The sequence below is a fragment of the Meleagris gallopavo genome, chromosome 2 (assembly GCF_905368555.1).
Source record: "Meleagris gallopavo chromosome 2, MGAL_WU_HG_1.1, whole genome shotgun sequence".
NCBI classification, from domain to species: domain Eukaryota; kingdom Metazoa; phylum Chordata; class Aves; order Galliformes; family Phasianidae; genus Meleagris; species Meleagris gallopavo.
This window is the reverse complement of record NC_139405.1, coordinates 29,538,240-29,564,523: the sequence shown is the minus strand read 5'-3', so window position 1 is coordinate 29,564,523 and position 26,284 is coordinate 29,538,240. Positions and strand designations below refer to the sequence as shown.

Here is a 26,284-nt window from a genome sequence, read left to right as displayed (position 1 = left end):
TGTTCCCCTTCCACCTCCAATAAAATTGGTAATAGTTTAAATACTACTACATTTTTTTCTTTCAGAAAAGTCCAGTTATACAGTTTCTAAAGGCAGTGTCTACTCCAACTGGAAACTGTCCTGGGATTCATTAACTGAAAAAATGCTGCATTTGTATATAGCTCACCTATGCTTTAGAAAATTAGGTGACTACCCAAAGTCCCTTTTTCTGTGGTTATTTGGAGCAAGCCAATCTCCCCTGTCCCAGTACCTAAGTTCACTGCCTAGACTGAAGTCACTTGGTTGGCTTCCTCCTGCCTAAGTGATGCTGTGGTGGCTGTGAGGGACTTTGCCTAGTATTTCCTGCTTGGGCATCCAGACAAGGGTGGGGGATTACACAGGAGGAATATGAGTATTACTTTTTTTTTTTTTTTTTTTTTTTTTTTTTTTTTTTAGTGGTGCTGTTGCTGCAAGTTTGATCCTGCTTCTTCAGGTACTGTGAAGATGGGTCTTGCTTATAGGATGAGTTCTTAAATGTTTATTAAATGTTGAAATAATTGGTTGGAAATTACTACTGAAAGGCATAATTGTACTCCTCTGCATGTTCATGGGATTTGGCATGAATTTCTTGTAGACAGTGCAAGCCTAGCGCAATTTCTTTCCTTCAAAATCAAACCGTTATCTTTTACATAGATTTGGAGAAGAATAAAATGAATTGCTATGAATGGTCTTAGTAGGGAGATACCAATGTTTTTGTTTATTCCAACAGTTTAAGAACAGTGGACCTGGAGAACAGGCAATAACCAATGTAATAGTCCTGCATTTCACATACCCTCACTCCAGCTTAAGTGTTTTTTTGTTGTTGTTTGTTTGTTTTGTTTTTCCTAAAGATTTGCTCTAGCTAGCCAGCGTTTTCCTTTCTGCTCGCTCTTCCTTTTTTAACTTCGTGCACTTAGGCACATATCAGCTGGTTAGACCACACTTTCCTCATAGCGAGCAGTATGCCTGTCTGCTGCTGCTGATTTTAGGATGAGGTGTGTGCCCATAGGTTTCAAGCTTTGCGAGAAGCAGAAGACAACTCCGTTAGTGCCTCAGGTCCTCATGACAATGCTGCCACAGGCGTGCACTAGCTTTATGTTCTGCGAGAAGCTGCAGCACTGCTGCCCTCACAAAACCAGTTCTGGCAGTGAGCTGCGGCTGTTTTACGGGTAGATGCCCGGCGGGGACCGGCAGGCTCTGAGTCCGTGCCTGCAGCCCTGGCCGAGGCTGCAGTACCGCTGGGCGGAGCTCTGCCATAAGCACGGAGGGCTCTTTCCCTCGTTAAGCGCCTCCAGGCTGAATAACGGGGTGCTTTAACGACACTGCCAACGCTCCGTATATATCCTTACGCATAACATATGTATTTTATATACGCAGAAAACACTAAACGCGTCCTTCCCCTCAGGGAAAGCAGCGAGGCGGTCACGCCCAGCCCGCGCAGCCGTTGCTTAGCGACGCGGCGGGGGCCTCGCTGAGGCGGGAAGGGAGAGCCGCTCCACTTCCGACCCCGCAGCTGCCCGCTGCGCGCCTGCGGGAGCGCCGCCCCTCGGTGCCGGCACGGCCGGGCGCTGCGTCACTGGCGCGCGCCGCCGGGCGGGAAAGGACCGGCGGGAGGGGCCGGGGCGGGGGCAGCGGGGAAACGAAACCGGCGGGGGCGGCGCCGACAAGGGCGCTGCGGAGCCGCGGCCGGGCCTCTGGGTGCGTGCGGAGAGAGGGGCGCGAAGCGGCGGGAGCCACGGTGCGGAGAGAGCCAGGAGGAGAGGGAAAGGAAACGAGCGGGTGCTGTTGGCGGGGGTGAGGAAAGGCACGGGTGTTGGGCTGCTGTGTGCGGCTGTGGAAATAAGCCTGATAGGGAGTGGTTAGAAGCAGCGCCCTGGGGCATCTCGGCTGCTGCGGCGTTCCTCTGTAGGGTAATATTTGCTGGTTTCTCGTGTGTTTGGATTAACCGGGTCTTTGATACGGTAGTATCGCTAATTGTCGTATATTTAATTTATTTACGTGCTGGCATCTGGGCTTTCCTCATTGACTAGCGTTTAAGTAGCTTGTAGAAAGGAAGTCAAGCTATAGTAGTTAGTAATAAATGAGCTTCTGGATAGATTTTGTTCGTTTATTTAAATTAGCTATTAGGTAGGTTCACAAAACTGTTTTACCTGAAGACAGCTCAGGTTGTGAAGTATAACATAAAATAATGCAAGAAGTGGTCTGTGCTGCCATGCTACCGGTATGAGTTGTGTGCCTTACCCTTCAGCATGAAGAAGAATGTTAATTTGTGTGGTGTTTACTAAGTGTAATCTTCTTCTTTCAGAAAAAATGAAGAGAAGAACTGAGCCTGAATTTAGCAGTCCCCAAAAGAAGCAGAAGAAGAAGGTGGAAGACTTGGGTTTAACTCTCAGTTCTACTTCAGATGATGAAGCTCAGCTTAGTAACCATACGACTCAAGGTACAGTTGGAGGTTGTAAGTGTTGCTGTGGGGAATCTAAATAACAAGTAGGAATTGCGGGGCCATGAGGGTGATCAGAGGGCTGGAGCACCTCTCCTGTGAAGAAAGGCTGAGGGAGGTGGGCTTGTCTAGCTTAGAGGAAAGAGGGCTCTGGGAAGACCTCATTGCAGCTTCCCCATGCTTACAGGGAGCTTATAAAGGGGGGAGACTTCTTACATGGACCGATAGTGATAGGACAAGAAAGAATGATTTTAAACTAAAAGAAAGATTGTTGATATTTTTCACTCAGAGGATGGTGAGGCGCTGGCACAGGCTGCCCAGAGAAGCTTTGGATGCCCTACCTCTGCAGGCATTCAAGGCCTCAGAGCAGCCTGATCCTGGTGGTTGGCAACCCTGTCCACAGCAGGGGTTTGGAACTTGGTGGCCTTTAAGGTCCCTTCCAACCCAAACCATGGTTGGCATCTCCAGTTGATGGCCGGAACTTCAAGACTGCACTTTGTCTTTAGTGGAAAAACTATCTTTTTTTTTTTAATTCACAAATCTGTTTGGTGGCAATTTTTTTTTTTAAGCTTTTAAAAATAAAAATCTCACAAACACTTTGGTCTGGGGATTTCATAAATGCACACATAGGAAATAGACAAGTCCATGGCCAAAAGCTGTAAAATTCTGCTTATACGTAGACAGCATTAGTCTCTTCAGTCTCAGGAGATATTTTTGTTTTGGAAGCTTTCAGCAGTGAGGAGTTGTGCATTGTGCAGTAACAATAATAATAATGGTAGTGTCTAATATCTTGTGTTGCTTTTTTTTTTAAAAGCAAACACAAGACATTAGATGTTATCATGTTCTTCTGCATTACAATGGCATCTCTTTTATAGAATCAATGTGAATGGTTTTTTTTGTAAGTTGTGGAAGTTCATGTTTATTTGGTTTCAGAAAGAATAACGTTTCAGAGTTACCTAAACGAATTGCCTAGTGTGTTGTTTCCTCCCTTCTCTTCTCCCTTCTAGTATACTGGAGATGAGGAGAGTGCCCTACACAATTGCTGTCCCTCTTCCAGGATGGTACTTCATGTTACTTCACACTCTCTGTACTTCTCATTCTTGGTATTTCCCATGGTAGTCAAGTGTTAGTAAGGAAAGGGTGTCAACATAGAAAGAAGTGAAAGCGGGGAGGAAAATGCATGAAAAGTGAGTGGTTGGTTTGAGAGTAGTGGCATTGGTAGGGTACGGTGTGTGTTCATGTCCTTGCAAATGTTAAAAGCAGGAAGAGTTGCAAAGAAACTTTCTTAAGATTATGTAGTCCGAATTGTCTTTGAGAATCCATCGTGAGGCCTGGAAAATAAAACGCAGCTCAAAAGCAGGTAGCAAATATTATTGAAGTTGAGGGACTGGAGAAGCAGAAAGCAATAACTGCCCCTGAGTAAAATCTTTTTGATCCTGTTAATCTCTAAGACCTTTGTGAAGGAGAAATGGAACTTGTGTGACAGATGCTTGAAAAGTAAGATAGGAATATACCGTTGCAAACATGCTACATCACAGCCTTCTTTGTTTTGAGCTGAAAGTCTCAAATGTTAATGTTACAAGCTCCAGCGTGATAGCCGTCCTAAAGGCTGATAGTTCAACAGCAGAGATTGTACACGTTGAAACAGTTACAACTACAGCCACATATTTCACTGTTGGGTCTTTCACTTTCTTGGCTTTACTTTACCTTTACCTTTACTAATTTACCTTGGTAATGACAATTCTTTACTAATTTTCTAGTTGTTTTTTGATATTTCACTGGTGTTCAGTTATCCATAACAAGGAAATAGGTTTTTTTTTTTTTAATTAGAAAAAAAATTAAGAAAAGTTCAATCTCTTCTAGGTTGTCTTTTTTTTTTTTTGTAATACCTGTATGCAGCTATCTAATTCCTTCTTAAGTGATAAACAAGGAAAGATAATCTCTGCTGACAACAATTATCTTGTGGTAGCTTTTATGGTTCAACCCCCAGTTGTGCAAAGAAGCATGGAATGAATTCTAGTAGTCAGTGAACAAGGGATGCTCAAGAGGCAGAGGTCTAATGAAGAGTGCGGCTATGCTCGTTGTGGATTGCTGCTTCAGTAGTCTTTATGGCCTGCCCCACAGTACAGAATTTAGTAGGTCTGCTGTGGTGCTAGATAAATTTCTGGAAGGAAATTTGTGCCATTGCTTCATCCTCATCGTGATCACAGCACAGGAAAAGGGAAAGTACTCAGTGGGTTGCAGGGCCTCCCTCCCTACTCACCTGGTGCGTCATATCGTGTAGTTCTTGATGGCAGTACTGAGATGTCTTGGTGTGGTTTTTTTGTTTTGTTTTAGCGTGCATTCACTTCTTTCACTTTTCTTGTTTTCAGAGTCTTCCAGTAGCAGCAGTGGGTCTGAGAGTGAGAATGACGAAAAAAGACTTGTCTTCAACAATGAGTTCAAACAGGACTCTCTGGTGGAGGGTACTTCGTCCCGTTACTCAATGTATAACAGTGTCTCCCAAAAGCTCATGGTAGGTCAAAACAGTTTTGAACCAAAGTATTAGTACCTAATGAGCGCAAACTGAAAAGACCAATCTTTTCTGAGATTCTGATTCTGGTCCTCCTTGGAGCAGGATTCTCTGCTTCTTTAATACATCTAGTAAGCAGTTCAGGGACGTAGAGACAGCTTTGTTGAGGGGAATTTGTTAAAAGAAAAAAGTTGATTCGTGTTCCAGCTGCTCGAACAGGGTGATGAGTGTGAAGAAAGAGATCTTTGAATAAGGCAGTTTGCTGAGCTGGAAAAGAGTCCTACCTTGTATTATTCTGCAATTATTTTTAAGTTAACAAACATCTGTCAGAAAGACCTTAAGAAATTCTCGTGTTGATATTAATTCATTTTGGTCTCGGAAGCTGACAGGCATATCTTTGTAGAATTATTACCTTAATGTTAAGGTGTTTATTTCAAGTAGAGCTGCCCCAGTTTATATAGGGCCAGAAGTTTCTTGGAAATACATGGAGTTGTGCACAATAGTAAGTGCAACAGCCAAACTTCAGGGATGATCACCAGCCCCCTAATTACAGAGTGATAGTGCAGGGGAGAAAGAATTTTTTAGAAAGTTCTGAGAAAACGATGGACTGTTTCTCATGTTAGTCTCAAATTTGACAACTTTTTTTCTGACTATGGAAGCAATGGTAAGCCCTAGAGAAGTGAAGCTTCTTTGTGTCCTTGCTGTTCCACGGTTCCTTATGCAAACTCCATCACTGTGCTATTGGGAATACCCCATTACCCTGAAAGAATTTCTTTTCGTGGTAAGAGAAACAAAAATTATATTCCTGGGGGCAACAGGGGATGGCGAGACACGGTTGTGTATTACTTGAAATGTGAGAGGAAGTCCAGGACACAAAGGAGGACCGAACTGGGGACTCCCTCTGTTTTGTGCTGCTTTCTCAGGAGTGGGAGTCAGCTCCACAGTGGTATGCCAGCACGTACTGCCCTTTGCCAAGTGAGAAGATCAGTCTGCTGCTAGAAGCTGGGAAGTGTTAGTTCTTAATAGAAATGGGAACAGGGAGGTACTGCCTTTCCAGGAAACAAATTGCTGCTAGCAGCTGTGTCATACATCTGTATGAAGCAGGAAATTTCAAATCTTACTAAATTCAAAACTCAGTGGGATCCAGAGGCTGGGGGCTGCTGATGTGCTGCTCTGTGAATAAATCCTGTTGCTGATCACTGATCATTTAGAATCTGTCCATGTATGTTTTTGTAGCTGGGCTGCAGTTTGCTGATTCTAACATAGACTGTCTTTCTCTGAATTCAGAAGGCTTTTCTTTTTAAGGTTTCTTAAATTTGAATACAAAGATTGAATGTCTGATTAGATGAGTTGGTAGGTAAAAGGAAAATCATTCTTTACTCTGTTCAAAATTCTGTCCTCAGAATTGCATTCCTTCTCTGAGCATTAGGTGAATTTTAACCGGTTCTTGTAATTTATGTGACAATGTGTTCACAACAAGTAATATCACAATATGAATTTGTTCCTGTGCCAGCATCTTGGTTTATAAACCGACTGAACGCGGTGATGAATGTCTCTGTCTGTTGGAGCACGCTGTTCCTTCCCTAATTTGTTTAATTTCCAAACGTCATTCTTTACATCTTGCTTTTTCTGTTGTTTGTTTTTGGTGGCTCCAAGCCACTCCAGTGTGATGGCTCTTTTTTTGGGCTAGTCTTTGATCCCAGTTGCAGTATGTAGTCTTAAATCTACTCGCCTCATTGTGCTCCCTTTTCTATCCTTGTAGGCCAAGATGGGCTTCCGGGAAGGAGAAGGTTTGGGAAAATATGGCCAAGGTAGGAAGGATATCGTTGAGGCCTCCAATCAGAAGGGAAGGAGAGGCTTCGGGCTAACCCTCAAGGGGTTTGATGGGGAGCTGAATATTGATTGGCAGGATGAGCCAGAGGTAAGTATTTACTGTTTTGAGTAGCTTTCCATTGCTGTGTTCAGGATTTGCCCACTGGGAATGTTTTTCTAGTGCTGACATACTACTTCTGTCAAGTGGCTCAGCCGGATAGACCCAGACTCTATTTTGTTTGGGGATAGTGTGTTTTATGGCACCAAGTCAGTTTCAGATGGATTGTTGCTGTGATCTGTATGATTTGTTCCTGAATTTGTAGTAGTGAACATGATGGAAAACCTACCAAGCTGTTTTGTTTTGTATATCATCATTTTTCATGCTCAAATAGGTGATGTTTTTTAAGTATCTTATTCTGTTTCTGTATAATAATCCTCAAAAAAAAATGCTGAGATGTCCTATTCCTGTATCTTGCCGAGCTCCTCAACAGGAAATAAAATTGAAATAAGTGCTGTCTGGAAAGTAGAGCCTCGTTCTGATACTATTCAGTGTGAAACGGTTGCTATATGTTTGTATTCAAAGAACAAACAAGCCAAAAAAATAGAAGCACAGCACAGAATTCTAGGGCTCTGGTCAGCTGGAGGGCAAGCCAAAAGACCCCAGCTATTGTGAGTCAAGGGCAGCAGTGCTATTTATGCTGCACTTGATTGTACTTTCCTTTCTTTTTTTGAGTTGTTTTCAGTAATTAGAAATAATATTGGAGATTGTTCCTTTAGAATGAGGAATTTGAAGTGTGTTCTGTAGGCTCATAGATTTGAGGGTCATTCTTCACCATGTTTCTGCATCCTACAGCATTTAGATGTTATTTATCATTTGCCCTTGTGGATGATGATGTTGCAACTAACATAAGAAGGTTAGCAGATGTTAACGGCCTGCCCTTGTGAAGAATTGGCATTGCTAAGAACTCTACTGCCAAAACAATTCCTTCCCTAGGTTTTTCAAAATACTTAAGCCTTGAATTGAAGTCATGGAACTGGGGAAAACTTTGAGAGAGAATTGGAAAAACAGATGTGTGAAGCACTGTGAGAATATTATGTCAAATGTCTCTGCACTGTCTCTAAAATGTACCTTGAGAGTGCTAGGCTATAGCTTTATTGATAAATATCAGATGAGAGGAAAGTGGTGTGTGGTCATTTTTTAGTTAGCTTTGTTTTGCATTTATCCAAAGAAATGGAGCATGTTTTAGGCAAGAGGAAAAAAAACTAGGAATTTGGCCCACAAGTCATGGCTTCACCCCTTATGGTAGGATTGGGGAGCAATTGGTTGTTACATTTTGCTAGCAAAAATTTTCTTGACTCTTCCTATGTCTTGTGTTTGCAGCCTAGTGCCTATGAGGAGGTGGATTGGTGCCTTGAGTGTACCACAGAAATCCCTGATGCCCAGGAGCTGAAGGAGTGGATGACTGTGGGCAAGGTAGTTTTTTTTAGATCCTAGTACTTAGGTTAAGAAGACACAGGAATGAATACTCTGCCTGAACCAATTGCCTTGTCAAAGAGTCGTCGAATAATCTGGGCTGGAGGGGAACTGTGGAAGCTGCTACTGTAACTTCCTGCTTGAAGCAGATCCTGCTAGATCAGGTTGCTTAGGGCCTTGTTTGGTTGAGTTCTGAATCAAGAGTGGAAGTCTTACAGCCCGTTTGGGCATCTACTACACAATTGGGTCTGATAACCCAATTGGCAAAATTATTCATTAATCAGCATTTTTTGTGTTGAAGCCTGCATCCATCGTTTCTTATCCTAGCACTGTGCATCTCTGGGAAGAGCCTAGGTCAGTTTTCTCATTCCTAACTTCAGGTAGTTGCCGACAGGAATAGAATCTCCCTTTTTTATCTCTTCTGAACAAACTGTTCCCTCGGTCTCTTACACACTAGGTACTACTGCACCTTTGTCATCTTGATGGCCCGTTTGCTGGGCTTACTGCAGTATGTCAGTGTCTGTCTTGTACTGAGGAGTGCTAGACTGGATGCAATATTTCAGGTGTGGTTATGAGATGCCAAATAGGAGAGAATAGTGCCTCAGCCTGCTGGTTATGCTCTTGCTAATAACACCTAGTATGTGGTTGACAGGCTTCATCCATCACAAGTTCATGTTGCATTCTGAAATGACTCATAGCATATTTGTTAATTGTTACGTGTTCTCATCCTGCTCCGCTCCAGAGGAAGATGGTGATTGAAGATGAAACGGAGTTCTGCAATGAAGAGCTTTTACTTAATGTCCTGCGGTGCAAGGTGAGTCCCCTTTCTTGGAGAGGAATTGAAGTTTTGTGGAAAGAAGTGAAATAAATAATTGAATTTACCTAGGTGATCAGCAAGAGCTGCACACATCCTCTCTCACATCTGTGCCACTGGTGTGACCTGGAGTTTTGGCTACTATTGTCTGTTCAGATGCCTGTTTTACACCTCAGCCTTCAAAGAGATGAATGAAAACAGTGGTGTCCATTTCTTAGTCAGTTCAACTGAAAGACTGTAGGCTCAAATAAGCCTGTAGGCTCAAATGAGCTAAGGAACTAAACTTCCTTTATTTTCTTGCGTGTTCCATTTTTCCTTTTAGATTTGATCATGCCATTATGAATTTCAGAGTGTGTGTATGTATGTATGAGAGAAATACCTGCATCTGTGACTACTTTTAAGATGGCTACTGTACTGCCAGGCTCGGGAGCTGTCTTGTACAGAACTCTTCAGTGTCATTAAATTTGAGTAAGAATTGGATAAGGTGTCCCCGTTCATTGTAAGGGGAGTTGGACTAGATGGCCCTTCCAACTCTAAGGATTCTATGATTCTGTATCATTATTTGACAGGAAAACATTCTATACTGGTGAATCAGTAGCATAGAATGCTAAGCATCCTATTGACCCTCATGCTCTCTCTCCTTATGTTTAATATCTGTCCTTTAAGCCTTTGCCAAATTCAGGTTAATTTGGTTTCTGTTTGCACAGAGTGTATTTGATGAGCTGGATGGAGAAGAAATGCGCAGAGCCCGAACAAGATCTAACCCCTATGAGATGATCCGTGGAGTCTTTTTTCTGAACAGGTCTGTAGCACTTGTGGTTATGTAGGACTTCTTCCCATTATGTCCACTTTCAGTTGTGGGAGCTGAGGTTGAAACTCATAGGTCCCTATTTATGTGTTCACAGAGCTGCAATGAAGATGGCAAATATGGACCACGTCTTTGACTACATGTTTACAAATCCTAAGGACTTCCAGGGGGTGAGGACCTGTTTTTAATTTTCAAAGCAGTGCTTTAATCTTAGAGCAGAGAAACTGGGGAGAAAGGAGAATCCTTAGAGCACTAGCTGGAAAAACAAATTTTTGAAAGACATTTTCTGGCTGAGCAGTGCAATTGATAGGTTTGACTGATGGCAGCTGTTACTGGGCGAGTAGAATTTCTTCAGTTTCCTTTTGTAGAGGCCCTTGATAAAGGAGCGAGATGCAGAGCTGCTCTACTTTGCTGATGTGTGTGCTGGTCCTGGGGGCTTCTCTGAGTACGTCTTGTGGAGGAGGAAGTGGCACGCAAAAGGATTTGGCATGACCTTGAAAGGACCAAACGATTTTAAACTTGAGGACTTCTATTCTGCTTCCAGTGAGCTCTTTGAACCTTACTATGGTACGTAATGCATGCATAAGTGTTGTCTGATGTTTTTGCTTGTGCTCTGGCTTCTGTATCAGGAGTATTGATACCAGCATGGATTTGAGAGAAGTTTGTTTCTAGAGAATCATTTTGCAAGCTAAGAAGGGGCTGTCCTTTGAGAAGGGAGTTGAGATTGGTGAACTTGCCCATTAAGTCACGTTTCTGTGCTTTTTTCCATTCTGCCAAGAAAATGTGTCCTGATGTAATAGTATGTACTTGAGCTCATCTGAAAACTGCAGAGTGCTTGCTTGTTTGACAATAATTTTTCTCACTTGACTTATGCAGTTCTGAAATGTGAAGAGTGACATGACTTGCCCAAAGGCTATTAGCAAAGCCAGAGGTAGAAGCCTTACTTGCTTGACTGGCAATATGCTTCCGTATCAGACCTCTGTAAATCTACTTTGATAATTTATTGTGGACACTTAGTAAAGATAAATAAAGCAAATTAAAGCTAGCAGCTGTATCTGAATCACTGTGCCTAAATGACCTGTGTAATCTAAAGAGGTTTAAGATGTTAATGTGTCTTTGAGATAGACTGTGCGTACGCAGTTACTGCATCCTACCTTGTGTGTGGTAGCCTGTTACATTGTATGATACACGTGTGCCCCCTTTCTGCATAGCCTCTTGGAGTAGGAAGGGAAATATAAGGATTGATGGTCTTGCTGCTTATTTCGGACTATGTGAAGGAAACTCAAATGTGTTTGTTCTACAGAGAAAAGGGTAAAAGCCAATTTGCCACTTGCGACATCTAACCATGAACTCTTAGAGAATAGTTAATGCTTCAAAATTAGATTAGTTAAAGGAAAGGTTCATGGCAGGAGTAGCAAGGCAGCGAAATGCATTGTTCTAGTGGTTGCACTGTTTGGATCTTCATAACTCACTGCAGACTGGTGCTTTTATGAGGGAAGGGTGATATATGGAGAAATGAGTAGCCCGATGACTTTGATGCATTTTCTTGATTCTGTTTCTGTCTGCTATGCTGCAAAGTCTAGTGAGATGTGTACAAACTCTCTTCCAAGTGATGGGAAGAAAGTAGGCTGCCGTGATATTTGTGTTGTAAAGAATGATAACAAATTCTAATGTCACTTTGCTTAGTGACAGCATGATTGATGAGGAATTTAGTCATCAAAGCACAATCGTGTATCCTGATCGTTGTGCTTTTTAGTCTTGCAGTTCTTCAGTTAATAGAAACTATAGCTGTAGAAGATTTTAGGGACTAATACCAACTAGAAGTTCAGGCTTCTTCAAAGTGAAAATTGGTAACCTCTAGAATATGCCTTAGGTTAGCTTTCTATAATGCCAGCCTAGGGGTCAGTGTATCTCTTTTTAAAAAAAGCCAGATGGAAAAACTTTGCATTCATGCAAATAAGGTATATTTCTATTTTCCTACTTCCTCTACAAACTTGTTTATATATGAATGTTTTTTTGAGGCTGCTTTTTAAAATTCTTGGTTAGATTGTGTTTGGATGTAGATAAACAGGTTTCTTTGGATTGATGCTAATTCTTAGTTGAAGGTTACCAGATTACCATGTGAATAATTCTGCCTTGCTTGTAAAAAAAAAAATAAACAAACAAAAACAAACAAACAAAAGAACAAACATGTTAGTAACAGGTGAGCTGTTCAGTGAAATTGTCTCCTACGTTTTCAGTAGGTTCAGCTATTTGCCATTTCTCCTTGGTTGAGAATTTTATGTTGTAATGCAGTTCTTGACCCAGAGGAGGGCAGTGAGGGATTTGTCATTTGCTGCAGCTAACATACAAGTTGTCTTTTGAGCTTGGTTATTTGTATAGCTTTGTTTAACCTTGACCACAACATCTGAATAATTTTCCTAGTCTAACAGGCATCTTTAGTGGTGAACCAGGGAATGTGTGTATTTGTGCTTACTCACCTTTCAAGGTCTTTGTAGCTTCTGACTAAATACTGAATACAACAGATCACCTGTATGTACTGATCTTTTAGTCTACTTTGCAGCATGTTAGTAATTGTCTCCTCTTTTCCCACAGGAGAGGGAGGGATTGATGGGGATGGAGACATCACTCGCCCTGAGAACATCACTGCTTTCCGGAACTTTGTTTTGGACAATACTGATCACAAAGGAGTGCATTTCTTAATGGCTGATGGGGTTGGTCCCTTCTTTTTTCTTTCTTTCTCATGACCAACACTAGTACTTCAGACTGTGTGCGTTAAGATACCTGACGTGTGTTTGTATTATCAATGTGATATTAAGGCTTGCCATTAAAATTCCTGGTGGCAGTGTGTTTTGTTGTAAAGAAATTGTGATTTCACGAGTCAGCCATACAGAATTGTTTGCTTGACCGAAAGTAATGCTAATTATATGCTATATTCTTTGTAGGGCTTCTCTGTGGAGGGTCAGGAGAACTTGCAAGAAATCCTAAGCAAACAGTTGATGCTTTGTCAGTTTCTTATGGCACTGTCCATTGTCCGGACAGGTATGTTTTATCCATCAGTCGTATTCCTCCTTCTTTAAGGGATATTGCAGAAGGGTGCTGTAGACTTTTATTAACATACCATAACATCTGCTGTGCTGTGAGGCTAGGTTGCATAGGATTGAATGTGTATGCATTCATTCCGAGATAGTTGTCACTAAGCTAAATGAACGAGGGCAGAAAAAAAAAGACTGTCTATTTTGCTTTTTCTTTTCAAGCGGGAGGTAAAAGCTCTGAACTAATGCATTTTCACAATAGGCTGTGTAGCTGTCTTGGGCTAAGGTCACTAGTGTAATTGCCAGATAGTATATCTGAGTTTTATGCTATCAGCCGGACCAGCTGCTTTATGAATATTCTGGCAGGCTGGTTGGAGCAGAGCAGTACTAATTCAGTTCATTTTCCCTTTAGTTTGTGGCTTTTCTCCTTTAAATCTGCCATCTCTGTGATCAACACCAGCCCATGTCTCATGCTGTCTTAGGTATACTCCATCGTTGCCAAGTGATTTTATGGTTGTATCTGGTTTTGATGGTTCCTCTTTTCTGCAGAGTTTAGTTAGCATTTGGCACTGATATATACAGGAGCAGAAGATAAAAAATAATTATCACGTTATCATTTGTCCTGTGCCTTGTGTTCAGATATACCTGAGCCAATGATCTGCTTAATAGTATCTGCTTGAGCATAATATGGTGAAAGGAGCAACCTTCTTGAAGTCTTTATTCTCTGTGTAGATACAACTTCGTAAGATTGACTGCTTTTTGTTTAGGGTAGTGGGGAAACTTGTTTGAGGGCTAAGGGTGGCATAGACATTTTTCTTTCTATTCTATTTTGGTGGTAGCTGTTAGTTTTCTTCCTCCGGTGTGAAGCTTCTTGGTCTGCATGTCAGAGCTCTTTGTCTGCAAAGGCTTTTGTATAGCATGCTGTAATACCATAGGATGCAGTTTGGGCTTGGGAGGGGATGGTGTAGAGTGGGTGGAAAGTTTGCTCTCGAGGCAGAATGCATGTTGATTTGAGCATGGTCTCAAGAGAACTGCTTGTCTCTTTGTTGAAGATGTATGGGACAGATGGTTCATGGAGCCCCACTGGCCTGCTTCATGAAAGTGTTTTAGTTGCTATTTTATTGTACAAAACCACCTATCTTTTTCTTTTTTTTTTTTTCCTGTGGAAGATAAGGTTATGGAGATGCCTGATATGTCGTTGTATCTTTATAGTCTGCTGATGTTGGTGTGTTTCTTCTCTCTGCTCCAGGGGGACATTTTGTCTGCAAAACCTTTGACCTGTTTACTCCATTTAGCGTGGGGCTTGTTTATCTGCTGTATTGCTGCTTTGAGCGTGTGTGCATCTTTAAACCTGTGACAAGCCGCCCTGCTAACTCAGAGAGGTGAGATTCTCGAGCACGAGGGACTGCTAAACAAAGCTTGATCTCTAATTACAATGACAGATGGTTTTGGTTAAATGGAAACTCTGTGACTTCACCCAGTTGTCAACTGTCTTGTAGGAGGAAACATTTTAGATGGCTAGCAAATTCTGATTTCTGACAAGGTAAAGAAAGTATTTGCCAAAGTATGCCCACTTTTCCCTGCCTATACTGAGCTTCATCTATAGAGAAAACAGTGGAACTAAGTATGTAATAAATTCTGTTCTGCATGAAGCAATTAGGCTTCCATTGAAGTCAGAAATTATTGTGTGTATTTCTACACCTGTCAAGTTTAGCACAATTAATTTACTATTTTAGGGAGTTCTGTGATGTTTTCTTATTAGGGTTGAATTTCCCTATCTTTTCAGAGAGTAGAAAGTGATATGTAATGATGTGATTGGTTAGACTTCACTTCCTGGGGATACTTGGGTGGGCAGAATTCCTGGGATTTGGAATACTGTCTTGACAGCAAGAGCGTGGCAGGAAAATTGACTGTGTCAAAAGAACTGAACCTAAATTGTCTCTCTGGCATTCTGTGCAGGTATGTGGTATGCAAAGGATTAAAGGTAGGGATTGACGACGTGAGAGAATATCTCTTCATGGTGAACATCAGACTCAACCAGTTGCGCAACTCCGATGTGGACGTGAATCTAGTCGTCCCATTGAATGTGATCAAAGATGACCAGGATTTCTACGATTATATTGTCCAGTCCAATGAAAAGTGAGTGCCTGTGAGCAGTGAGGGCTGCTTGCTTTAGGCAGATCAGCCAAAATGGCTGGCTTTCAGTTTCAGCTGCTTGCACTCATGGAGGTGCTTGTTGATGTTGCTTACACTGCTCTGCTTTTGCTGCCCGAGGGGCTTAGCAGAGCAAAGGGATACTGCACAGAGAAATACTTTATGCTATCAGTGAATGTTTAGAGAATTGGAGAATGTTTGAATTCTCCTCCTATGAAGAGCATAAAGGAGGCTACCACCTATTTTTTTCCAGTAGCCACCATTTCATTTTGATTTATGTTGATGATGATGATCAGTCACTCCTTTGAGGGTCAGGCAGGTTTCCTTCAGTTGTTCCATCAATCTTCCACGTAGAATAATGTCGATGGCAGTAATCAGCTTGTTGTCTTACTGAAACTTTCCTCTCTTTCAGCCACTGCAAAATTCAGATAAAGGCACTAGCTAAAATTCGTGCTTTTGTTCAAGATACGTGAGTATATTCCTCTGGCTTTTGGTGGGTATTGAATTAACCTACCGTAAACAAATTGTTTTGCCCTTCTTTAATGTGTTCTTAATTTGAGCTGGTACACTGCTTGGCCTTTAGAGCCAGGAAAATTAATAGTGCTTTTAGGTAGCTCCATTCGTGTCTCTGCCTGAGCTCCTTGAGAAAAAGTGTGGGTAGCTGGAGTCCTGAAAGTTGATGGTTTGTTATCAGCCTTACTGAGATGGCTTCCATGTGTTGCATCTTTTCTGAGTACCTTAAGTGGGCCTGCTTCTTAGAAGGACTGTGAGCTTAAAATGTGAGCAACACCGTCCTGGCTGGTATGTTCAGTTCTACACCTAACATCATTGTGGTCCATAGCTCTTAATTTTTCAAGGATGATTCAGTATACTTAAATAGCATACCTAGAACTACCTAAAGCATGTGACAAAAAAGTCTTTGATATAAAACTAAAGCCATTGCAGTGTATACCTGTTTCCCTGTCATGGCTTTTAAGTTTGTGTGTCGTTCAGAGAAAATACATAATAAAAAGCTGAGTAGGCCTGAAAGCCAGATATTGTCATAAGAGTTAGTCCTAACATTAGCACTGTTTTTTATCTTCATTGCTCTTTGTAAGTAGGGCTAGTAGGTTCCAGCTCTTGGAGATAAACATAAATTCATACTAACACTTCACTTCTTGAAAGTATTGATGCCTAATGATGCTTTCAGATAGAGGCTGAGTATCAGTAATGTATACTGAAGCAAAACTAAACAAGAGTGTTGGGAATGTGTGGAGAGGGAAGCAAGATCCTCAATTTGAGGGGATCTTGAGGAGCACTGCTTGTTTGTCATTCCCAAGCCAGACACTTAAAGATGCAAGTTTGATAGGGCTGGGATATGCTTATGCTGCAAGAACAAGGAAGAGACTTTGCTGTTTTAACAGTCTGCTGCTTTTCTCTTGAGGACACTGATTGAGCCACGACAGGCTGAAATCCGAAAGGAGTGTCTCCAGCTATGGGGGGTAAGTAAGCTGCAAAGCAGAGATAATGAAGGCTTCCTTGCTGTGATGAAATAAGAATGGAGCTGCTGTGCAGATGAAACTTTCTAGCCGGAGGTTTAATACATCGTCCTTTAGGAAAGTCAAGGATTATTTGAAACCAATCATGTATACAAAGAGGATGGTGCTTGTGAATTCAGTGTATGACTTAACTGAGTGGGATTTTAATTGCTTCGCTTTGCTGCAAGGGAGATTTTATATAATACTGAATGAACATAGCACCTAGTGGTTTCCAGGTGGCAGAGCTACCTGAAGAGTCTCATTCCTGAGCCTTTGACTGCAGTCGTATCAAACCTAACGTAGTGTTTCACTGAAATGTGGATGGAATCACAGATTTAACCTGAAACATTCGGAAGCTGCCCATTATTTCCTATGAAACGTGGCATGCCTACATTAAATTTGAGAAAAATGTGAGACATTGTTTGCTAAGTAACTTCTCCAGTAACTGGAGTCCCAAGACCAGTAGTTTCAGGGGGGCAGGATGGCCTGCCACACATAGAAACCAGAATGGTTTGTGTGAACGTGCAAATGAATAATCCTTATTATCAATTGTTTTAACTTTTTTTCCAGATTCCTGATCAGGCTCGTGTTGCTCCCTCATCTTCAGATCCCAAATCCAAGTTCTTTGAACTGATACAGGTGAGATCTTACCTGGAACTTTCTTCTGAATTCTGTCATGCAAATAGATTCTTTTCCAGCAGTAATTAAAAGATGAAGAACTTACTCTTGGATTATTGTTTTCTGCAAAAATTGCACTTACCTACCTGTCGATGTATTTTGTCTAACTTGCCTTTCTATATGTTGCTCTTTAGGGCACAGACATTGATACCTTCAGTTACAAACCCACTCCTCTGAATTCCAGTACGCTGGAGAAAATCCGCCAAGTGTTTGATTACCGGTGTATGGTGTCTGGAAGTGAGCAAAAGTTCCTCCTGGGGCTTGGGGTAAGGCCTGAGAACAGTCAGATTTTACGTCTAGGAGTTCTGCTGGTTCTTTTTAATGGTACTGTTTTGCCTTGCAGATTCATCCCATTCTTTCCTAACCTCAAAGGTCGGGAAGAATCCACACTGACAGTGCTGAACACTGCTGGTTATTGTATGGTTTTTTTTTCTCCTGACTTCAGTGCTGTTCGCAGTAATTAACCCTGTTTTTGTAATTCCAGCCTACACAGAGACCTGTACTCTTGCTAGTGTCTCTAATTATCTTCGCTGTCCTTTTAAAGATGTTCTATTTTTCGTTCATTGTGTAGATATGAAAAGACACTGACAGATTAGAATCAATGTTTTTGTTCATTTGCTGTAGAGATTGATTCTTCCTTAAAATTTTCCACAAAGAAATTGCTTGTGACAGCCTAGGATGAAAAGATTCTCTGAGGGGTGCTCTGGAGTTAGTCAGAGGTCTCTCTTCCACACATCCCTTCATGAAGCCTTGGGTGAATCTGACTGCCTTCTATACACAGAAATCACAGATCTACACCTGGGACGGTCGCCAGTCAGACCGCTGGACAAAACTGGATCTGAAAACTGAGCTGCCACGAGATACCCTTCTGTCTGTGGAGATTGTTCATGAGCTGAAAGGAGAGGTAGGAAGCTATTCTCTCTTACAGAGCGACTGCAAATGTAATGTGCAATTTCACTTATTCTCTTCAAGATACTGCAGAATAAATGTTCCATGTGTGACAGGTGAGAGTCTTTTGCATTTGTTATTTAGAGAAACGATTTTGGATTAAGTTCCTTCTTTCTGACCAGTGTCAGAGAGATGAGCTTTTAACACCGTTCTGAAATTCCTTTGTACCTGACATGCTGTTGGCCTACATGCAGCAGATGACGATGTTGCCACTAAGTCTTAAAGTGATCTGTGTCTGTTTGGGTACATAACTGCACAGTAGAGATAGCAGGCCTTGGAAGAACATCCTTGAGGTATATTCACAACGCAAACTGTTGCTATCTGGGAGTTTACTTCTCTTCTGGCATCTCAAATGAAGACGCTGTGGTACACTGGGCTTTATGCTGTGCTCCCTGATGAGGCAGTATTGTGCCAGAGAGCTAAGGATGATATCTATGGTCCTGCTCTCTCTGTCTTTCCTTCCATTGAGACAATTGTGTAGTTGACACATACTGGTTCTTGGAGGATGGCAAGTTAATGTACTGTGGGCTGCAGGGAATTTCCTTGCTTTTAGTATCTGGAAAGTTGCTCTCTTGCAAGAAAATGATATACTGGCAAAAAAAAACCAAACCCAAAAACAACAAACAGGCTATAAACCAAAACTGAAATAGCAACAGACTACAGTCTGAGTGGTAAGTTTATTCCTTTCTGCAGGGGAAAGCCCAACGAAAAATCAGTGCTATCCACATACTTGATGTCTTGGTACTCAATGGCAATGACGTCCGAAACCAGCATTTCAACCAGAGGTATGTAATCTCTGGAGAAGCTTCTTTCTCCTACACGAGTATGAGTGACTGAGAAACGTTCATACTAATGGAAGAGAACTGAGCACAGGTAGATGAGAGCATTTGGTTGAACACTTCTGTAAAGATGCACTGTGAACGAACCCTCTCAGAAGTGAAGTAGATAGAGCTTTTTTTTGTGTATACTATCCCTGTGTATTGAGGTCAGGTCTAGTTCCTTTCTTAGTCTGGGGTGAGGCGCAATATGGATAAAAGAACATCTAGGGAGCATGTATAGCACAGCTGATAGGTGGCTTAGAGAGAAGGAAAGAGCTCCCCTGTTTCCTTCCTTAGCATCGTGATATCTCCACTTGTCTTATTTTCCTGCTTGTGTGTCAGTGAGTTCAGCAGCACATGGGCTTGTAGAAGAGGCAATGGAGACCCATTCCTAATGGATAGCAGCCAGTATCACTGGGCACTGAACTGGGAGAGTGAGGTGAAAAAAATCCTATTGCTCAGTACCTCTTTGGCTTAGGGGTGGGGATGGTGTGCAAGTATTGAAGTGTCTAATCAAACTGTTACCTTCTGTGTGTGTCAAAGATCTAGCTAGATTGTAGGATTCTCTTTCTGTTTTTGGTCAGGATGCAGCTGGCAGAGAAGTTTGTCAAAGCAGTTTCCAAACCTAGCCGACCAGATATGAATCCGATCCGGTGAGTGCCTTCTCTTTTTCAGCCTTGCATGTTTTGGTTTCACTGTGTTGGAGGATGAAGATGAGGAGCTGAAGGAATTAAATTTCAAACTGAAATGCATAGTTCTGTTACATTCACTGGAAAAAGGCTGGAAGCTCTTTAAATATCTAAAACAAAATTGATAGTGGAGAAGTTGTACCCTCCTTTCACTTAGCAGATGTTCATGCTTTCATTATAGATGGACTAGTTGGTGCAGCTCTCAGATGTGTGTGTTGTAATAGATCTAATGCTCAGTTAGTGTTATCCTTGCAAAGTCTTCCACACCCTTGTCTGCTCATAGTGTAAGAGAGGCTGTGAGCATACAGATGTCACATTTTCTCAAGCCAGTAGAAATAAGGCATTAGGCTGAGGAGAAAGGTTGATCTTAGTCATGCTTGGCCACCTTGTGCTATACAAAATGGACTGCTCCCTATAGCTGAGACAGGAAAAGATGACTCCTTAAAAAAAATAGTAATGATATAATGAGAATATATATATATATATATATATATATATATATATATTTATATATATATATTTCTTTTTACAACACATTTTTGTCTTGCTTCTGCTTTCCCCCCAGAGTGAAAGAAGTGTACAGACTGGAGGAAATGGAGAAGATTTTTGTGAGGTAAGTGACCAGCAAAAATGAAGCACTTCAGGGCTTATGGACATCATAGGTGAGAGATGTGCTTGAGGAGTCCTGGAGAAAGAGCTTGTACAGCTCTTGTAGCTAATAGCTGCTGTTTTTGGTTTAGAGAATCTTCCTGCTGAGTTGTAATACCATAGACATAGCCAGTGTGTTTTGCAGTAGTAGAAGTAGCAACTGCACTTCAGTATTTGTGCAGAGCTGCCAGCGGTGTGGAAGTTTGAGTTCAAACCTGAAATGGGAATCCCATTTGGATTAAGTGTGATAGATTAGCACAGATCACACATTGCAATGCTAGATTTGCTACCTGCCATGTACATACAGCTCTGGCTGTTTTCTCTAGCCACATAGGAGAGGCAAGAGACTGAACGCTCCAGGGATGTGATGATTGATCCTGTTGTATTTTCACTGTGATGCTCTGGAAAGAGTGTGCAGATGGCATGTTGCTTGCGAGATGATTGTAAAGGAAGAAACAGGAGATGCTGTGTTTGGCATCACTCTGTTATTGTCTTCTCTCAACGTTCAGGTTAGAGATGAAAGTCATCAAGGGTTCAGGGGGAATGCCCCGGCTATCCTACACAGGCAGAGATGACCGGCACTTCGTACCCACAGGACTCTACATTGTACGGACTGTGAATGGTAGGAAGAGAGAGTCTCTTGCTCTTATCTTGCTTTTCTCTGTATCTTCAAGTAAAAAAATAATTGAAGAAGCTTACTCCTTCTGTAACTTAGTAAAAATGTAATGGTGGTATTCCAGTGGCTGGAGATTAAGCGTTTGTAGTGAACATAGCTTGGACTGGGACAAGGTTCAGGGTATTTTTATGGTAGCTTTTTCTGTGTTAGTTGGATTAGCTATTGCGTGGGTAATTCCATTTATTTACATGACTCACTTTTTTTTTTTTTTTTAAAGTATCATAGTTCTTTCCTAAGAATATGTGAAAATATCTTATTTGGAATGTCAGTTTTTAAATGCAGAGAGAACAGTTTTCTCAGTAAATGCAAAATAGTTTGGGAATTAGATGATTTTGAGGGAGGAAAGGGAAAAGAAGTAAGAGGAGAATCACCATCATTACAGATTCCTTGTCCCTGCTTGCACTATATGTGCATTTATAACCATGCCCTCTTCCTCATTCCATCTTCTGTCCATGTATCCATGACACTTTTCTGCCAGATCCCTGGACTATGGCATACAGCAAAAACTTCAAGAGGAAATTCTTCTTCAACAAGATGACCAACGAATCAACATTTGACCTCCCATCTGAATCCATTGCACCTTTTCAGTGAGTACAAGCAATTGCCAGAGCTGAGACTAAGGAACGAGAGCTGCATCTGGGTTTGCACTGTAAGCACAGCTTGGTCACCAGCAGAGCGTGCTGCATAGACCAACCTCAGAGTTTTAGGAAGCTGCTGATCTGGATCTGTGGAATTTTGCTATGAGTAACACATCTTCTCACAACTTCCTCCCTCTATCTGCAGCAGAATGCAAGTGACTGAACCTCTTGGCACCCTAGGAAATGGAGGCTGAGTCCAGTAACTGTAATCTGTTACATCTCTGTATGTTATGATAGTTGGTTGGAAGTTGTTAATTGAACAGTCAGCCTCAGTTGATTTAGCCCAAACTCTGGTATAAGGCAGGTAACTGGGAGTTGTTTAATGAGGGAGTGAGGGAGAAAAGCAGTGTCTCCTTGGGAAAGAGTTGTCACTGGGCAGTCAGCACTGTGGCTGCTGAATGCCACTGGTATCCATTTGAGTACTATGCCAAGACAATCTCTTGAGTACAGCAAATTTTGAGTCTGTCTAGCATGTCAGGGCTCATGGGTGGAGATGTTCTGCATTCTTTGCCTTCAGATGGACTCAGGAGATGCCTGCCACTACCAAGGACTTTGCCTCTGAAAATAGGGTTCTTAGGTTTCCCTTAACCAGCTAAATAGAAGAAGGGGCTTAAAACTGTAAAAGCAGAGGCAGGTGGTGCTTTTTCCTTTCATGCCTCGAGGTGGAGTTAGTTTTTGGCCTCTGCACTCAGAAATAGGCTAGTATTAACCTGTAGGAATGGCTGAGGACTTGGAGTGCCTGCGTAGGGAGAGTTGTGCTGTATTGTGGTTAGTGAATACTAATGTGTCTGTAATTAGCCATTGACATGTGCTCTTGTCACCGTGCTAGTATTGCTTTGTTAGAACAGTAGCACTAAATAAGCTATGAATATTTTGTCAGTAATTGTACAAAACTCAAGGCTGCTGTGTCAGCAGTAATTAGCAGCTCTGTTTTCATTATGGCTGGGACTGTCAGTGCAGTGAGGGAGGGCTGTGCTTGATGGATGGAGTGAGAGATGGCGTTGTTGGATCAGAACTCTCAGCTGCTGATGGAGCTTGGTTATTTCACACGGGAGGAGGAATGATCCTAGCTGGTTTTGTACAGCACAAAGAGCTGTTCATTTGCAAAGATTCGTAGGACAGCTATTACTGATTCTAGTAGGTTTGTGGTGAGTGATTAGATTGCTGCTGCTGGCAGACTTTCTAAATTCTTCATTAAGGCCTTTCTATTGCCTGCATTGACATTTTCTGAAAAACTTGTGGGGGGAAGGTATGTTTTTCCTAATGATCTGTCTCCTTCCAGCAAATACTGAACTGAATCTTGAGTGAAGCTAGAAATTAATAAGTTTGTTTCCATGGAAATCTCTTAGGCTTGGAAATTTCTGTACCTTATGGGCCATAGAATTTGTAAGGTGAATGAATGAAAGCATTGGTCTTTTTCTAAGGCACTCTTTAGATCTACCTTTGTATGACTCCCAGTGCAAGAGAAGCTCTCTGTATTGCACTTTCTGGCTGTGATGAGTGTTGTTCTACTCTCTTGCCATATTAATCTCACTTTCCTCTCTGTCCACAGTGTGTGTCATTACAGCCGTCTCTTCTGGGAGTGGGGAGATGGTGTCAAAGTGCATGACTCTCAGAAAAGGCAAGATCCAGAGAAGCTATCAAAGGAGAATGTCCTATCTTTCATCCAAGCACACTACCCCTAGCCCCAGCTTTCTTGAAGGGTACTGGGAGGAGGCTGAGCCCAGCTCGGATTCTTCAGGGACTGACAAGACTGGGAGACTCCATAACTGTCCTAGCCTTTTCCAGAGCTGATTCCCTGGAGGTGATCTAACCTGGAAATCGTGCAGAAGACATAGGACAAGACTCTGAACTTGGCAGTGTATATAAGAGTATGACCCAGGTAGTGCCTGTTGCTGGAGTACTTATGGTGGCTCCTGGAGTGAAGGCCTAATGCCCTTTTGTCCTGACCTACTGCATGCATGAGGCCAAGGGAATAGCAGCTTTCTTTGCTCCTGTTAAAATATTCAGCGAGGTTTGTGGAGCTCTGTGTGTCAGGACTCTCCAGGCTTGTGCTTCCCTGGCAGTGGGAAGGAGCAGATGAAAGTGGCAGTGCTGGGCAACAGCACATCGATGCAACCCTGCATCGTACCTGGCAGCTGTATGTCCCCTTAGCCTTGCTAAAGGCCTTCACTGCCTAGTGGAGGCTATTAATTCATTGGGGAATTCTAGCATTTGGGGTGCAAACATGAACTTTTTTTGGTGTTTCCAACACATCAGCTTTCAAGGCACTTGGCTTGCCAATGGCAATTCCTGTGTGATGGTATCCTGTTGGACAGAAGGCAGCACAGGTGATGAGTAGAGTTCCTGGCACAAATTTGATGTTTCAGTGCCAGGATTTTCACAGATGTCTACAAGCTGCTGTTTCAAGGATTCCTCCTTTGCAGGTCAGTGACTGATCCTGAACCAGCAGCCTGCAGTTAATTCATGAAAGTGTTTATGCCTCATGGTAATTCTGAGACCAAGGTGCTTTGGTTCTTAGTACTCTACGTTATTACCCAAATCTTCAGGAAGGAAAGTGGATGTGGGAGTGAAGACATACAAAGCTGGGGATGCTAGAAGTGTGTAGAGGAAATTATGGGTACGTTTGATTTTTCTTAAAAGACCCAGGGCTTCAGTGAAGAGAGATCTTGACTTTGACCATGTTGGTTAATTAGAAAAATCCTCTCCCCTGACTGTGCCCACTGGAAAGGTTATCAGACTTTCCTTTTTAAATATCAGAGTGAGCTCTGATACTCTCCATGTCTCATCTGGCCCTGGAGCTACACCTGGGGTGAAGAGGGTGAAGACAGTGCTGTGACACTCAGCATGAAATTTATTTCATTTCAACAGACTTCTCAATGTTATTTTGCGCTGAGCTCGAAAGTATTCTTCTGTTGCATGATGTACCTTCGGTTCTGGCTTCCATGGGGCTTTTGACCAGGTCTTCCACTTAAATCAGAAGCTAACACACAGTTGACTGCTTTTAGCCAAGCAGCAAAGTTGCCTTTTTTGTTTGTTTGTTTTTAAACATAGATTGACAATAGGGAGGAAACTGATTTAGGGGTAGTCTGAACTGTGCCTTAAAGAAAGCTATAGGTCTCCTTGGAACTATAGCAGTTCCTTAGATTCTTATTTTTCTCCCCAAATCTGTATGTAGTATTTTAATGAGCTTTATGTAGTAAGACATGGAAATTTTCACTCACGGTTCTATAGATAGGATGGGTGCCCTGCACCACTCCCAAAGAGGCCATAACAAGATATGCATGTTGTAGAAGTCTTGCTTTCATCCACCCTCTAAGGTCAGCATCCTGCATGAGTTTTGTCCTTAGCATCAGCATGTAGTGAACGTCATCCTACTAGGTGGCTGTGCTCTCTGAGCTTAGAGCATTTCCACCTCTTTAGAAATGCATCATCTCCATAAAACCAGGTTTCTGGTTTTTTTTTTTCCTTCTTTTCTTCTCTTTTTATCAGTTTGGTATAAATAATAGAAGTCTTTGCACCAGACAAGTTTAGATGCAGGCTCAATCACTGCAGAACCACACCTCCTGCCTAAGGGAGCAGCCCAGAAGCTGGCACGGTCTGTTGGTGAATGAAAAGTGGAAGCAAAACTTGAGAAGTGGATGGGAGGCTGGGTTGGTAATAGGTTGTCCTGAATACTGTGCAAGGGAGCTATTCTTTTCTCTCAAGCTCCAACCTAAAGTGATGGAAGTGGATAAAAGGACCTTATCCCATGTTGGTGGTCATTAATGCCTAGATACAGGCCTACTGGAACAGTTGATGGACTGCATTTTGTTACTGCATCCTGTGGATGACGATCCGCCCTCTATTTTCAAGTATAGCTAATACAGATATGAGATAAATGGCAGGCTTCCTTCCCCCCACCCAGAGAACAAGAGTTCTGTAACTGGTCATTTTTGCTGGCAAAAGCACTTCCACAGGGTATGAAGAGGACTCTCTCCCAATGGGCAAAAATGCACCTCCAACTGTGTGGTTTCCAGGCCTGTGAGCAGCTGGCTTTGTGAGTAATTTGAGTTCTGTCACTTGCAGACTGCCTTGAGGCTGTTGTAATGCCAGCAAAGCACGCTGTTCCCTTTGCCAGGCTGCGTTGGTAAGTATTATGTCCTCCACTCAGGGTTTCTGTCTCTCTGGGCCAGCAGGCAGAAGAGTGACTAGAAAGTGTACTGTAGAGCTTGTAGCCTTCTGAGTGTGCAAAAGAAACCTGATGAGCTGCAGTCTGGCTTTTGCAGGTATTTCCTATTTGCCCTGTTGCCTCCAGTTCCTCCCAGTTTTAATTTGCTTTTACTTTTGCTGCACTGAACCTTGATTCTGAATCCTAATTCAAGCAGGCAGACATAAGGCACCATGCTACTCGCTTCCTTGGTACAGGGTAAATACAGAGGGATTATGCTGGGAATGGAAGCTGATGAACATCTTGCAGAAGGGAATATTTATGTATGTGAATTGCACAATGTATTGTTATTATTAGGCTGCGTATCATTTTGTATTGATTTCTCTGCTTTTGTTGTCTCTATTACCAATACAGCCCCTTTAGTTCACCTCACTGTTTGTTTACTTTATTTCGCA

General features: G+C 42.2%; 1 protein-coding gene across 3 annotated transcripts; it reads left to right on the top strand.

The window, feature by feature from the left end:
* Positions 1–1,578: 1,578 nt before the first annotated feature.
* On the top strand, positions 1,579–26,261 carry CMTR1 (cap methyltransferase 1). Of its 3 annotated transcripts, none has more exons than XM_010706916.3 (24): positions 1,579–1,716; positions 2,324–2,458; positions 4,831–4,973; positions 6,733–6,891; positions 8,164–8,256; positions 8,999–9,070; positions 9,778–9,872; positions 9,976–10,048; positions 10,247–10,445; positions 12,474–12,592; positions 12,824–12,920; positions 14,163–14,295; positions 14,873–15,052; positions 15,480–15,536; positions 16,491–16,548; positions 17,155–17,223; positions 17,397–17,528; positions 18,044–18,166; positions 18,904–18,995; positions 19,613–19,681; positions 20,283–20,330; positions 20,875–20,987; positions 21,520–21,628; positions 23,232–26,261. In XM_010706916.3, exons 2-24 carry the CDS (start codon positions 2,329–2,331, stop codon positions 23,362–23,364), a joined length of 2,496 nt encoding a protein of 831 aa, XP_010705218.2. In that variant the 5' UTR covers positions 1,579–1,716; positions 2,324–2,328; the 3' UTR covers positions 23,365–26,261. The 3 variants fall into 3 exon arrangements, with proteins under 3 accessions (XP_010705218.2, XP_010705217.2, XP_010705216.2); XM_010706915.3 differs by having other exon boundaries at positions 1,621–1,756; XM_010706914.3 differs by having other exon boundaries at positions 1,637–1,812.
* Positions 26,262–26,284: the final 23 nt, after the last annotated feature.